This window comes from Thalassophryne amazonica, chromosome 11, assembly GCF_902500255.1.
Source record: "Thalassophryne amazonica chromosome 11, fThaAma1.1, whole genome shotgun sequence".
NCBI classification, from domain to species: domain Eukaryota; kingdom Metazoa; phylum Chordata; class Actinopteri; order Batrachoidiformes; family Batrachoididae; genus Thalassophryne; species Thalassophryne amazonica.
In genome coordinates this window covers 13141315-13158014 of record NC_047113.1, presented here as the reverse complement: position 1 = coordinate 13158014, position 16700 = coordinate 13141315, and the positions used below count along the sequence as shown (strand labels likewise).

General features: G+C 41.3%; 1 protein-coding gene across 1 annotated transcript in view; it reads left to right on the top strand.

Moving 5' to 3' along the window:
• The window catches only part of tenm2 (teneurin transmembrane protein 2), an 899715-nt gene that overhangs the window by 609985 nt on the left and 273030 nt on the right, over positions 1-16700 (top strand). The window contains 1 exon segment of the mRNA XM_034181532.1: positions 6758-6964. Within this exon segment, the coding sequence (XP_034037423.1) occupies positions 6758-6964 (207 nt within the window).

Sequence of the window (16700 nt, the reverse complement as noted above, 5' to 3'; positions counted from 1 at the left end):
ACGCTGCCATGGTCAGGGGCAGGGAAAGGAGCAGATCCTAAATAACCATGTTTTTGGCTGTGGGAGAAAACTGGAGTGCCCGGAGGAAACCCAGACAGACATGGGAAGAACATGCAAACTCCATATAGAAAGGGTCGGAAGCATTTCCAAGCTGAGAGCAGGTATTGTGTGTGATATTTTCTGACTGTCAGCACATCAGCTATGCCTCAAAGTTTGACCAATAATACAACGTTGCTGTTTACGTAATTCTGACTAAAGTATAAAGTACAAGTATACACACACATACACACATTAGACCTTAGTTTTAGAATCTTTGTTAGAACAACCCACATCTAGGTTTAAAGAAAGTAGCTTTTACTTGAAGTAAGATTCTCAAATGGGAATGTTCATTGGACATTTACTTGAGTCTTGCTTTTTTTAATGGTAATAATTGGATTTTTAACTTGAGTATACTTACTACTCCACCCACTATTTCTCCTCTGTCATGGCCAGTTTGCGTTTTGATTGCAGGGTGACTACAATAAGAGCCCCTTGACACATAGTGCGAAGTTTGGTTGACGTCTGGGCGATTACGGCGAAACAGCGCAAAACAGTTTGAAGTTAGCGCACCGCAAAACATTGCGCCGACGGGCAGGAGTGAGAGTTCGTGCACGCGCCGGTGTCTTTCGAGAAGGAACTAGGTGCAGCACATGGCATCAGCCGGTACCTGTGGAACCACATCGCGCCACTTATGTGAAATAAATAAAAAAATTAAAACCAGCTGGTATGCCTGGAACCACATTGCACTGCTTATGTGAAATAAAAAAATAATAAAAACCAGCCGGTACCTGTGGGACCACATCGCGCCGCTTATGTGAAATAAATAAAATAATATAAACCAGCCGGTACCTGTGGGACCACATCACAGCGCTTATGTGAAATAAATAAAAAAAAATAAAACCAGCTGGTATGCCTGGAACCACATTGCACTGCTTATGTGAAATAAAAAAAAATAATAAAACCAGCCGGTACCTGTGGGACCACATCGCGCCGCTTATGTGAAATAAATAAAATAATAAAAACCAGCCGGTACCTGTGGGACCACATCGCGCCGCTTATGTGAAATAAATAAAAAAATAAAAACCAGCTGGTACCTGTGGGACCACATCGCGCCCCTTATGTGAAATAAATAAAAAAATAAAACCAGCTGGTATGCGTGGAACCACATTGCGCCGCTTATATGAAATAAATAAAAAAATAAAAACCAGCCGGTACCTGTGGGACCACATCACGCCGCTTATATGGAATAATTTTTTTATAAAAAAAAAAGAAAACCTCACACCACCCACTGGGTGTGAACTTGCGCCTTTCAAAAGCTCTGATTGCCAGTCAGCGACTTTACCACTAGCTACGGAGCTGTTCTTTGAAAGCTACGGGAATCTGCTTCATATCAGGAAGGACAAGGAAGTATTACAAAAAAAATTTAATCACACACCATATAAAAACACCACATTTATCAAGCGAGCAATACAAGTATGACCGTTGTGTTCCTCTGTAAATGACCCATGGTCACAGACATACAGTCATGAAATTACATGAATGAGGAGCAGTTCAGTCATCTCATTCATGTCCACATCTGCTGGTGCGTCTCCAACCGGGACGCAGGACACTGCATCATGTGGAACAGAGCTCACGTGGGTGACGTGACAGTGAGATCGCCTGCTGCATGTTCTGATCTGACAGTCCATTTCAACCTGGGAGCATCCTGTCCATGTATGCGCCATGCACGCGCTCGCTCGCTGCAGCACATCGCCACAGTTATATATGTTTTTATTTATGTCCACTTGATAACAGCAAATAGACACACACCAAAACCACATTCGTGTAGGACTTCCACAATTTGTTTGCAAGTACGAAAGTGATTGTCTGCAATCTGTTGTCATGCCAAGAGTGTGACTGGCCACACATTTTCTAAATGCCATGCGAGCGGTGTTAGATGTTCGCGCCTATCACCTGGAATTTGGCCGGCACTTGCCGTGAGAGGGTGCGAAGCGTTCGCACAGCACACACTTTGTCTTTTAGGCGCTTATGTGCGCAAATAGATATAGCAACAGGTGTACGAGGCTTTGGAAGCAGGGATGACATTACACGGTTTGCACACGATTCCTGCATCATGTGCATAAAGTGTGCACTTCGTCCAAACTTTGCACTATGTGTGAAGGGGCCCTAAATGTCTTTTCATTTTAATCAAGGTGTCACTGTTTTTGTTCTGTATTGCACCATATGAAAATAAATATAAGTGCCATCTACTATTTTATGGATAAACATTGAAAGAACAAAAGGATAAAGTTTTTAACTTTGAAGGGTAAAACATACTGATAGATGTTACCTTTGCAATTTTTTTCTTTATCTTTTTTCACTTTTCTTTTTTATTAAAGAAAACAGCGAGCGCTCTGGGCTATCATTTTGGATCTAGAACCAGGCTGAAAAAACAAGTGATTATTACTGTGTCATAGTGTCTTTGGTCTCCTTTCTAATTAGTAGTTGTAATAACTTGAGTCCTTTGGTGGATTGGCTGGACTCATTGGCCTCATTCTTGCTGTATTATTGATGGATTGAGCTGCAAATATGACAGAAATAAGTATTCTATATTTTGAGCCGTCTCTAAATAGAATTTATTAGATTTGTCTTTGTCCTTGTTTCCAAACCATATGAGAGTAGAGTGAATTCTCTTCATCCCTCTCTTCCCTCTCTCTGGTGTATGGGACAGCCTGATTGTGTCCAAGCATCCCATGGCTCGCACTATTTAAAGACTTGGCTCTTTACTTTCTTTTTGACACACTCGTAGAGGGCAACTGTACAATGGATGTATGTGCTGACAAACATCTGGTCAATGCAATTTACATTTCTGCAGAAGTCCAGCATGTACCCAAAGCACAATAAGTAATTCTGTTTGTGGTGATACAAACGAAAGTAAAATAATATAAATGGCTGTTTTTAAATGAATTATTTCCAGGAGGGTTTTGTAGATAATTAATTTGAATGGGATTTTTTTTTTTTTTTAAATGTCAGTTCAGCTGAGTACACGCAGTCATTATGATAAAGCCTAAAATTAATATATGAGCAGATTTGTTTGTTTGAAACCAGATCCCTGTTGAGACTCAAGCTGTCATTTTTTTTTTTTTTTTTTTTTTTGTCCTTTGGTTCATGTTGTATGGAATCCTGCACATGTTCAGGTTTTAAATCTGCAAAGTTCAACATCTTACCCCAAGTGACAAATTAACTGCAGCTTTGACTGAAGCAGTTCTCGACCCAGACCAGTGTGTGAGCTGAGACTCATGATCCAACCCAAACCCACTTATCAAAACATACTGTAGCTCCACACTTCTATTTACATGTATTTATTTTGTCTTTAAACCAGCATGCTGATTTAAATGCAGGCAAAGCGATAATTTATTCAGAACATAAAGGGAGATATAGTCCACCTGACACAAAGCTGTGCACTGTGTCAGTGTTAGTTTCCAGTCAGTGCAGTTGTTGTTTTCACACCCTACACTTAAGTTGTGTCAGTACTGTAGCATGTGTACTTGCACTCATCATGGGTATATTGGTGTGATTTCATTTACAGCATTTGCACCATAGACCTGGTCTAAAGTCAGTGCTGAGTTTTTTGTTTTTTTTTTCTATTATTTAAGTGCTGTAGTATTCAGGTACGCTTAACAATGGGGTTGGGAACAACCAATGGAAATCATTAGTCAACTACTCGGGTACCATTACTCATGGACAAGTCAACTACTTGACAATTAACCCAGCCTACAATTTAATTAGGTCAAATCAAAGCAGTGGAATGCCAAATGGACTTTTTTTAACCACAAAACTACAAATTGAAATCACAGCATTAACAAAATGCTTGAGGTAGCACGAGATGCAAGATATTGATTCATGATGGCTGCTGGTTCCTGATTGATGTCTGTCCTCAGTGAAGCACGCTCTGTAGTGGAACCCTGTCTCTGTTTTTGACAGTGTTGCAGGAAAATCTAAATTAAATGACGACATGAAAATGAATAGATTGCTCAGGCACTGTCTAGTCATTGTGGACTATTATGACAATTTGTCCCAACCCTACTTTACACAGCCAGTGTCACAGTGCACATACAGTCTACTGGTACACGCACAGGGATGTGTATTTATGACACAGTAGACAATGAAACAGGAATGTCAACAAAAACTAACAATGACATAAAAGTAAAAACAGGAAAATAGAAAATTTTAACATCTGTGGTTTATACAATTTTTTTATATTGGTTTCATCCTGCTAGGAAGGAGATCAGGTAGACAGCAGTGCACATGGGATAGAAGCTGCTTCATCTCAGGGGCACTGTTAAAGGGGGAAAAAAAATCTGAAGACAAAAAAATTCTGAAATTTTACAGAAAAAAATGACAGCTGTGGCTGCAAGAATAATTCCGTAAAAATGCAGTATAAATATGCAATATTTCCTGTGTGTGTGTATATATATATATATATATATATATATATATATACAAGGTCTATTAGAAAAGTATCCGACCTTATTATTTTTTTCAAAAACCATATGGATTTGAATCACGTGTGATTACATCAGACATGCTTGAACCCTCGTGGGCATGCGAGAGTTTTTTCACGCCTGTCTGTTACGTCATTCGCCTGTGGGCAGTCTTTGAGTGAGGAGTCGCCCACCCTCTCGTCGATTTTTTCATTGTTTAGGAATGGCTCAGAGACTGCTGCTTTGTTTGATCAAAAAATTTTCAAAACTGTAAGGCACAACTGAGTGGACACCATTCAATAAATTCAGCTGGTTTTCGGTAAAAATTTTAACGGCTGATGAGAGATTTTGGTCTGGTAGTGTCGCCGTAAGGACGGCCCACGGCGCCTGACGGCGATCTGCGCTCCGATGCAGCAGCGTCTCGCTGTTTCAAGTTGAAAACTTCCACATTTCAGGCTCTGTTGACCCAGGAAGTCGTCAGAGAACAGAGAACTTTCAGAAGAAGTCGGCATGAGGAGTTTATTCGGACATTCCATTGTTAACGGACATTTTGTAATGAAAGAACGTGCGGGCAGAGTCGCATGTCGGGCCGGACCCGACCGCGGGGGGTCGCGACAGGAAAAACACCTCCGTTGGAAACCTTAACGGGCAAGTTGGAACATGCCCAAGCTGTTAAACAATTTCTCAGTTACTCACTTGTTGAAAGCCATCAAAAGCCGCCTGAATTTTACAAATGGCTTTCAACACGGAGGTGTTTTTCCTGTCGCAGCGCACACAGATTTGCCGAGTCGTCACGGAAACGACTCTGCGAATTTGCGCGCAAGTCTTTCATTAAAAAATGTCTTTAAACAGTGGAATGTCCGCATAAAGTCCTCATGCCGGCCTCTTCTGAATCTTCTTCACGACATCCTGGGTGAATTAAGCCTTAAATTAGGATGTTTTCAGCTCGAAACAGGCCGACGATGGCGCCTGGAAGCGCTGCAGGACGTCCTGCTCTGTGGGAAGTCCTTACACCGACAGAAACACCCCATAGTCTCTCATCAGCCGTTAAACTTTTCACCGAAAACCAGCATAATTTCTCGAATAGTGTCCACTCGGATATTCCTCACAGGTCCAGAAAAAATTTTGATAAAGCAACGCGCCGTCTCGAGCAGCGTGTGAAACAAAGGAATTCAGCCGAGAGGGTGGGACCACAGCTCACTCAAGGCCTGCCCACAGGGAAATGACGTCACTGACACACGTGAAAAAACTCACACATGCGCACGAGGGTTCAAGCATGATTGGTGTAATCGCACGTCATTCAAATCCATATAGTTAAAAAAAAAATAAAAGTGTCGGTTTCTTATCTAATAGACCTCGTATTTCCTGTGTGTGTGTGTGTATATATATATATATATATATATATATATATATATATATATATATATATATATCCTTGGTTTCAATATCAAAAGTCACATGAATAATTTTACAATTTTGAAGAAAAAGAATCTGCAAAAGAGAAAAAAAAAACTTGAGTTTCTGCAACTGTAGATACCAAAATTGTAAAATTATTCATGTGACTTTTGATATTGAAACCAAGGAGTGTTTTTGGTTTCACCCGCAGGGTGTGTGCGTGTGTGTGTGTGTGTGTAAATTTATTAAAAATAAAAAATAAGCAAGCACACAAATTCTTCTTCAAAAACAACAGATACTTTTTTACAGTGTAGCAATTGCACCTGCAAATGATCCCCTCACACCCTTTGACAGCCATTGTAAAAGGAAAGTGGACTTGAAGACACCCCAAATGCTTTTTCCTTTGCTACTTTGTCTTCAGATGTCATTGTTTTTGCTTGGTCCTCATGTATGACTCCAAAGTAAAGTCAGGACAACATAAACATATCTCATAAAAATAAATACTTATTTAGAATGCAAGAACAGAAACTCTATTTTATACACAAAGAGGACAAATTAATGACGAAACAGAGTTTATGAGCAAGTAAGTCCCAATTATTCTTGTTGAATGTGTATTACTCACAAAAATGAATAAACCAAACCAAGGAATGTTCTCAGTATCATTTTTAGTGGGTTGTCCCTGCAACATTGTGGAGTTACAGAATCAACAAGTCTCTGTTTCCTGTCTAAATAGGCTTTTCGTTTGACTTTGCAAAGTTAACCATGTAACTCAGAAACCTTTCTTCTTCACGTATCACTCAGTCATTGTCATCTGTTTTGTATAACGCCCTCGCCTCTCTTTCTTTTCCTATATCCTTCAGGTCGCCCACTCCCTCCAACCTCTTCCTCCTCCCTGCTCCCACCGTCCCTTCCTTCCTCCTCCTCTGCCCCTCATCACCCCTCCCCAGGACCATCTCCACCGATCAGGGAATGCCAGGTGCCCCTGCTGGAGAAAAACTCCACCCACTCTCACCTGGAGCCCCATGCAGATGACTCATACTTGCTCCGGGCCCAGCCGTCCTCCACGGGTAAGACACCCCATGCATTTGTCTTTTTATTCCATCATTCTTTTATTCATACTACTGTATTTGTCAGTATATAGTCTCTCACATCTAATTGGGTCTGGACAGATGCTATTCTTGTAGCCATCGTTTCAGCATTTACTTATTTATTTGTCTGTTTGTTTGTTTTTTTATTACATTCTTTTCAGTTTGCCCATGAAGCATTTACTGTTTCAATTCTAAAAGTAGGATGATATATATGATTTTTATCTTGGGGACATAGTGACCCAAGAACCTTGTTGACTTTTGGATCAAAAGGTCAAAGGTCAAGATTACTGGAACATACTTTGTAAAAAAAATCTTGTTAGAACAGTTATTTCTGTCCTAACTGCCTGATTGACAACAGAGCATATGTGTTAGACAAGGTGACCCCAAGACGTCTGCTGATTTTGGGGTCAAAAGGTCAAATGTCAAAATCACTGAACTGTACTTTGTAAAACCTTCTGCAGAAAAGTAGCACTTGTTAGACTATAGCTATTTTGTCCATATCCAAAATTGTGCTTGCTCTGTAAGACATCCTCACTGAGTCCATCTGAGCCAGAAATCCATATTGTGATGGGGCTAATTTCTGCTGTTCAGTAAACTCACGCCACTCTGTGTGACTTCCACCATGGGAGTCAGAAAAAATAGGCCAGTGACAATGCTCCAACTACTGGTGCTAAGAAATTAAGCCAGTGTAGAAGTGACAAATCTTGCAGTTTCTTGAATACCCCCCGTAGAAGCCCATGTTAAAATGCCAAACTTTACAACAGAATTAAATGTGTTTACAGCCTGGTAGAGAAAGTAGTTTTGGTCTAAACAGCAAATTTTCCCATCCATTGCAACCATCAGTGGGGAGCATTTTAAGCCATAAAATTATGAATAATTAGGGATGTGGTGGCATTGTGCAACAGCGAGGTTGTACCAGAAAGCACTGCTAGCAGTAGCTTCTGGTGCCTGTGTGTTGTGACCTGTCCCAGCAGTCATTGGATGAGATGCATGAAACACCCTGGACAGACAACACATTCACACTCTCGTTCACACCTACGGTCAATTTAGAGTCACCAGTTCATTTAACCTCTATGTCTTTAGAACTGGGAGGAAGCCAGAACACACAGAGGGATCCCACACCAACACAGGAAGAAAATGCAAACTCCACAAGGAAAGGACCAGGTCAAAAGTAAACCTAGGTCTTTCTTGGTTTGAGGCAACCATACTAACCATTAAACCACTATGCTGCCCTCCAGTATTCCCACTGAGTTAAATATATTATTATATTATTTACATTTTAGCTTTGTTGCCACAAATTAGCGGGTATCAAGTGGTTTGTGAGATTATCTCCAGTTACTCACTGGAGGCTGAGGCAATGTGCCAGTCATAATGTTTAATCAGGCACATGTCATCCTTTAGGGCCCCTTCACACACAGTAGGAATAAGTACAAATCAGGGCGAATCACGGCAGAACAGCTCGTATGAGCAAACCATGAAAACACTGAGCCAACGGGCAGGCATGAACGATGCCACTGCGGCGGATTGGTGCACGCGACATGAGCGTGCATGAAACTGTTGCAGCGGGAACACAGTGCGAGCAGCTGGAGCATGTATAACCACATCGCGTAGCTGCTGACAAAAAAAATATATGCCACCCATGGGATTCGAACCTGCAATTTACAAAAGCTCTGATTGCCAGCCAGAATCTTTACCACTGCGCTACCATCGCTGGCCTGTAAAAGGTGCGGAAAAATGCCTGAAATCAACAAGGAGATGGATGTATTTAAAAAAAATAAAACCACACACCATAAAGAGCACTGCATTTTATTGAATCCCTCTTATCAAGCGGAGAATACAAGTATGAACCGTCTGTTCCTCTGTAGATGACCCATGGTCACAGACGTACAGTCATGAAATCAAATCAAAATCAAATCAGTTTTATTTATATAGCGCCAAATCACAACAAACAGTTGCCCCAAGGCGCTTTATATTGTAAGGCAAAGCCATACAGTAATTACGGAAAAACCCCAACGGTCAAAACGACCCCCTGTGAGCAAGCACTTGGCGACAGTGGGAAGGAAAAACTCCCTTTTAACAGGAAGAAACCTCCAGCAGAACCAGGCTCAGGGAGGGGCAGTCTTCTGCTGGGACTGGTTGGGGCTGAGGGAGAGAACCAGGAAAAAGACATGCTGTGGAGGGGAGCAGAGATCAATCACTAATGATTAAATGCAGAGTGGTGCATACAGAGCAAAAAGAGAAAGAAACACTCAGTGCATCATGGGAACCCCCCAGCAGTCTAAGTCTGTAGCAGCATAACTAAGGGATGGTTCAGGGTCACCTGATCCAGCCCTAACTATAAGCTTTAGCAAAAAGGACAGCTTTAAGCCTAATCTTAAAAGTAGAGAGGGTGTCTGTCTCCCTGATCCGAATTGGGAGCTGGTTCCAGAGGAGAGGAGCCTGAAAGCTGAAGGCTCTGCTTCCCATTCTACTCTTACAAACCCTAGGAACTACAAGTAAGCCTGCAGTCTGAGAGCGAAGCGCTCTATTGGGGTGATATGGTACTATGAGGTCCCTAAGATAAGATGGGACCTGATTATTCAAAACCTTGTAAGTAAGAAGAAGAATTTTAAATTCTATTCTATAATTAACAGGAAGCAAATGAAGAGAAGCCAATATGGGTGAGATATGCTCTCTCCTTCTAGTCCCCGTCAGTACTCTAGCTGCAGCATTTTGAATTAACTGAAGGCTTTTCAGGGAACTTTTAGGACAACCTGATAATGAGTTACAATAGTCCAGCCTAGAGGAAATAAATGCATGAATTAGTTTTTCAGCATCACTCTGAGACAAGACCTTTCTAATTTTAGAGATATTGCGCAAATGCAAAAAAGCAGTCCTACATATTTGTTTAATATGCGCATTGAATGACATATCCTGATCAAAAATGACTCCAAGATTTCTCACAGTATTACTAGAGGTCAGGGTAATGCCATCCAGAGTAAGGATCTGGTTAGACATGTTTCTAAGATTTGTGGGGCCAAGTACAATAACTTCAGTTTTATCTGAGTTTAAAAGCAGGAAATGAGAGGTCATCCATGTCTTTATGTCTGTAAGAGAATCCTGCAGTTTAGCTAATTGGTGTGTGTCCTCTGTTTTCATGGATAGATAAAGCTGGGTATCATCTGCGTAACAATGAAAATTTAAGCAATGCTGTCTAATAATACTGCCTAAGGGAAGCATGTATAAAGTGAATAAAATTGGTCCTAGTGTTGTGAAAGTGTAGTGACATGGACCCACAACAGGGGGCGGAAATGAACGGTCAATAGATGAGCCAAAAAATAACAATTTAATGTTGTGAAGGAGCACAACGAACATACAGACAATCTCAGAATATGATTACAGTCAATCCAAAAGGTGACGTGTGGGCAGGCTCGAGGATAGAAGACGTCTGTCCTGAGAAGAGCCGGAACCACACGATTTCCGCCGCCACCGAACCTGGTGAATACTGGAGCCGCCAAGTCCCGAATTCCCAGGTGATCACCGTCCCCGACTGTCGGCTCTGGTACTGCTGGTGAAGAACAAAGACAGTCCAGTGTGGGTGTGTGTACACCCTGTAACAACAACGGTGGGAATGCCACCTCCACCTCTCACTCAATATTCTGTAGAGTACCGCAGTGATTCCTCAGGGGAAAAGAGTGCCGTCCTGCACTCACTCAGCTTCCACAGAAAGAGGAACCGGTACTCCTGCAAACACTCACAATATACAGATATACTGCAAAACACAAACGGCTAAGTCTATTACCTCCAAAGAAGTACGATATCTCGGCAACGAGGTGGAGATGACGTCTGGTCTTTATGGAGTGAGATGATGTAGAGTAGATGGGTGACAGCTGTCAAGAGATAATGAGTGACAGCTGTCACCCCCGGCTGTGTCCGTGGCAGCAGCACCCTCTCGTGCCTGAAGCCCGCACTTCAGGCAGGGCGCCCACTGGTGGTGGGCCAGCAGTACCTCCTCTTCAGCGGCCCACACAACACCTAGCACAGAACCTTGTGCAACTCCATAATTAACCTTATTCTGTGAAGACGATTCCCCATTTACATGAACAAATTGTAATCTATTAGATAAATATGATTCAAACCACCGCAGCACAGTGCCTTTAATACCTATGGCATGCTCTAATCTCTGTAATAACATTTTATGGTCAACAGTATCAAAAGCAGCACTGAGGTCTAACAGAACAAGCACAGAGATGAGTCCACTGTCTGGGGCCATAAGAAGATCATTTGTAACCTTCACTAATGCTGTTTCTGTACTATGATGAATTCTAAACCCTGACTGAAACTCTTCAAATAGACCATTCTATGCAGATGATCAATTAGCTGTTTTACAACTACCCTTTCAAGAATTTTTGAGAGAAAAGGAAGGTTGGAGATTGGCCTATAATTAGCTAAGATAGCTGGGTCAAGTGATGGCTTTTTAAGTAATGGTTTAATTACTGCCACCTTAAAAGCCTGTGGTACATAGCCAACTAACAAAGATAGATTGATCATATTTAAGATTGAAGCATTAAATAATGGTAGGGCTTCCTTGAGCAGCCTGGTAGGAATCGGGTCTAATAGACATGTTGATGGTTTGGAGGAAGTAACGAATGAAAATAACTCAGACAGAACAATCGGAGAGAAAGAGTCTAACCAAATACCGGCATCACTGAAAGCAGCCAAAGAGAACGATATGTCTTTGGGATGGTTATGAGTAATTTTTTTCTCTAATAGTTAAAATTTTATTAGCAAAGAAAGTCATGAAGTCATTACTAGTTAAAGTTAAAGGAATACTCGGCTCAATAGAGCTCTTTGTCAGCCTGGCTACAGTGCTGAAAAGAAACCTGGGGTTGTTCTTATTTACTTCAATTAGTGATGAGTAGTAAGATGTCCTAGCTTTACGGAGGGCTTTTTTATAGAGCAACAGACTCTTTTTCCAGGCTAAGTGAAGATCTTCTAAATTAGTGAGACACCATTTCCTCTCCAACTTACGGGTTATCTGCTTTAAGCTACAAGTTTGTGAGTTATACCACAGAGTCAGGCACTTCTGATTTAAAGCTCTCTTTTTCAGAGGAGCTACAGCATCCAAAGTTGTCCTCAATGAGGATATAAAACTATTGACTAGATAATCTATCTCACTGACAGAGTTTAGGTAGCTACGCTGCCCTGTGTTGGTATATGGCATTGGAGAACATAAAGAAGGAATCATATCCTTAAACCTAGTTAAAGCGCTTTCTGAAAGACTTCTACTGTAATGAAACTTATTCCCCACTGCTGGGTAGTCCATCAGAGTAAATGTAAATGTTATTAAGAAATTATCAGACAGAAGGGGGCTTTCAGGGAATACTGTTAAGTCTTCAATTTCCATACCATAAGTCAGAACAAGATCTAAGGTATGATTAAAGTGGTGGGTGGACTCATTTACATTTTGAGCAAAGCCAATCGAGTCTAACAATAGATTAAATGCAGTGTTGAGGCTGTCATTCTCAGCATCTGTGTGGATGTTAAATCGCCCACTATAATTATCTTATCTGAGCTAAGCATTAAGTCAGACAAAAGGTCCGAAAATTCGACCAGGTGGATGATAGATAATAACAAATAAAACTGTTTTATGGGACTTCCAATTTGGATGGACAAGACTAAGAGTCAAGCTTTCAAATGAATTAAAGCTCTGTCTGGGTTTTTGTTTAATTAATAAGCTGGAGTGGAAGATTGCTGCTAATCCTTCCCCTCGGCCCGTGTTACGAGCGTTCTGGCAGTTAGTGTGACTCAGGGGTGTTGACTCATTTAAACTAACATATTCATCCTGCTGTAACCAGTTTTCTGTAAGGCAGAATAAATCAATATGTTGATCAATTGTTATATCATTTACTAACAGGGACTTAGAAGAGAGAGATCTAATGTTTAATAGACCACATTTAACTGTTTTAGTCTGTGGTGCAGTTGAAGGTGCTATATTATTTTTTCTTTTTGAATTTTTATGCTTAAATAGATTTTTGCTGGTTATTGGTGGTCTGGGAGCAGGCACCGTCTCTACGGGGATGGGGTAATGAGGGGATGGCAAGGGGAGAGAAGCTACAGAGAGGTGTGTAAGACTACAACTCTGCTTCCTTGTCCCAACCCTGGATAGTCACGGTTTGGAGGATTTAAGAAAATTGGCCAGATTTCTAGAAATGAGAGCTGCTCCATCCAAAGTGGGATGGATGCCGTCTCTCCTAACAAGATCAGGTTTTCCCCAGAAGCTTTGCCAATTATCTATGAAGCCCACCTCATTTTTTGGACACCTCTCAGACAGCCAGCAATCCAAGGAGAACATGCGGCTAAACATGTCACTCCCGGTCCGATTGGGGAGGGGCCCAGAGAAAACTACAGAGTCCGACATTGTTTTTGCAAAGTTACACACCGATTCAATGTTAATTTTAGTGACCTCCGATTGGCGTAACCGGGTGTCATTACTGCTGACGTGAATTACAATCTTACCAAATTTATGCTTAGCCTTAGCCAGCAGTTTCAAATTTCCTTCAATGTCGCCTGCTCTGGCCCCTGGAAGACAATTGACTATGGTTGCTCGTGTCGCTAACTTCACATTTCTCAAAACAGAGTCGCCAATAACCAGAGTTTGTTCCTCGGCGGGTGTGTCACCGAGTGGGGAAAAACGGTTAGAAATGTGAACGGAAGTCACCCAGTCGGCCTGCTTTCCCGGCTGCTCGGGATCCGCTGGAGGGGAACTAACGGCGGCTAAGCTACCTTGGTCTGCACCGACTACAGGGGCCTGGCTAGCTGTAGGATTTTCCAAGGTGCGGAGCCAAGTCTCCAATTCGCCCAGCCTGGCCTCCAAAGCTACGAATAAGCTACACTTATTACAAGTACCGTTACTGCTAAAGGAGGCCCAGGAATAACTAAACATTTCACACCCAGAGCAGAAAAGTGCGGGAGAGACAGGAGAAGCCGCCATGCTAAACCGGCTAAGAGCTAGTAGCTGTGCTAAGCTAGTGGATTCCTAAAAACACACAAAGTGAATAATGTGTAAATAATGTAGAGGTGACTCAGCAGAGGGAGTGCTTTAGTTAAGACACGTTAAGATTACACTGTGAAACAAATCGTTATCTAGTTACCTAGATCAATCTAACTGTGCAGATTAAACAGCTAACAGATACAGCAAAACACCGCTGTGCTCCGGAACAGGAAGTGATACAATACCGCAGTGAGAGCCAACCACCAGTAGAGGCAGTAGAGGAAATGACATGAATGGAGCAGTGCACTCTTATTATGTCCACATCTGCTGGTCCAGCGTGTCCAGCCAGCCTCCGCGCGCATATACCGCCCAACACGCATGTCTTGTGGACGGCGTGCCACATGACAGACACCGCGTCATGTGGAACAGAGCTCACGTGGTGACGTGACATTCAGCTCGCCTGCTGCGTGTTATGAGCTGACGGTCCGTATCACTTGGGTAGCCTGTCCATGTGTGCACTGTGTGCGCTCTCCAGCCCGTCACAAAAGCGATCTATGATTTTATGTATTTTATTTATTACACAGGTAACCTCTCAACCAATTTATGCGTGTGCCAGGATTTAGGTGGAGTCAGGTACTGACATGGTGACCATAATTGGAACTACCGCATTAGCATTTACATTAATGTCAGTTTTTGTAAATGTCCCTCTATACACCACCACTATTGATTTAAAAATGAAAGACTCAATGGACAAAATAAATAAATGGATTACTGTTCATACAAATCATCAATTTTACAGCCAGTATTCTTGGGGCAAATCTTACAGAATTACAGTAGACAGAGTTAATATACAGTACTATACTTTTGTATTTCTTATGGTTGATGTAAATGATGTCCAAAACATTTTTAGTGACTTGGAAATGCCCATGCATCTATCCTGTGACTTGTCTGAAGAAAACTGGCTGTGATGCTTTTTAACAATAATCCTTATATTGTGGAAATTGCAATCACACGATGGATGGATCGATGCGATGGATGAAAGGAGGAGCAACAATTTCCCATTCTGACAATGCAACGGCGTGTAATTTATTTCTCTTTTGGGTCATACAACACACAGACTTCATAGAACAGCTTGGTCCCATCAACTAACTACACAGGGGTCCTGGTGAGAAAACACTTTGGTGTGCGCTTCACACATGTCAGTGTATGTCACATGCATAACAGGAACAAACATTGGCCATTACCCACACAGGGTTTCTGACGGGAAACAGGAACAAACATTTCCCATTACCCACGCATGAGTCATGACGGGAAAACATTAAAGTGGCCGAAACACTTTGATATGCGCTGAGCATATCACAAGCAAAACAGGGAACCACAGGTGACAACACTTGCTATGGTGACTTATGTCCACAATGTCCATTACGTGTTGAACACCCATCACAATATATAGCTTGCCTAATTACTTATGGACTCTGAAAAAACATGAACTATGTATTACAGATAGCTGTGTTTCCTTAATGGTTAAGGCAATGTTTTTGTTAGATCCTCTGAATTAACAGTGAAAGTCCACACGCTATCAGCACATCAGCATTATTTTATTTTAGCTCTATTGTTTTCTGTCCAAATACTTATTGGCCTGACGGTAAGAAGCTATAACGAAACATTTATTTTTGACTTGTAAATATATTTTTATGTATTATCTGTGCACTACCTTGAGAATATACAGCTTTGTCACTGTTGCTGGAATTGTAACTTTGTTTTAGGCTCTGCTGTGTGAATGAATGGAATATTAAAATGTCATTCAAACCATAAAACTCAGTCCAACACAGATGCATGTTCAAACATTAAACCAATTTTAAAGAAAACATTCTCTGTACCTGCAGATGTTTGTTCCTCGTGCAACCAAAACCTTTTTGAAGCAGATCATTATAATCTGTTACTAGATTACATTTTCAAATAATCCTCCCACCTTTGTCTGCTATTTCTGAGAAATAATGATGCAAGTGGAAGAAAGCCTGACACTCACAGCAGCACAGATTGGTTGGTTTGACGGCACGTAAGTGTGTTTGTACTCATTTTCTGGGAGGCATTAATAATCCAGCAGAAAGTGAAAGATAGGGGATGATGAGTTTTAAGTGACGAAAGAAAAATCGGTGGAGCAGACACAAACTAGCAAACTAGTTTGAATTTCTCTCTCTCTCTCTCTCTCTCTCTCTTTATATATATAGAGTGAGAGAGAGAGAGACTCGTGTGTGTGTGTGTGTGTGTGTGTGTGTGTGTGTGTGTGTGTGTGTGTGTGTGTGTGTGTGTTGTGTGTGTGTGTGTATATATATATATATATATATATATATATGTGTGTGTGTGTGTGTCAACTGTACTCATAGTGACCTATGAGTCACAGGTGATTCATGCCATTAAGGATGTATACAATTATAATATTTTTGCAATAATTTGCTGCTCCTTATATTTTAAATTAACCCTCAAGCAGCCGAGTTATTGTATGACTGAGTGGGGTCATTTATGACCAAATTGACTTTGTATTGGAATAGTTCTATATAAATGATTGTTTTAGGAATCTACAATACACTCCCTAATATAGTTGTCCATCATCTAATGTAGTAAAAGCATGGAATTTGATCTTTATTTCCCAAAAAGTAGGCAAAAAACACATCTCGTCTGTTACACCATGTAAAGTGCACGTTACATTTATTTCTTTGCATTTTATTTCCTTGCATTTTA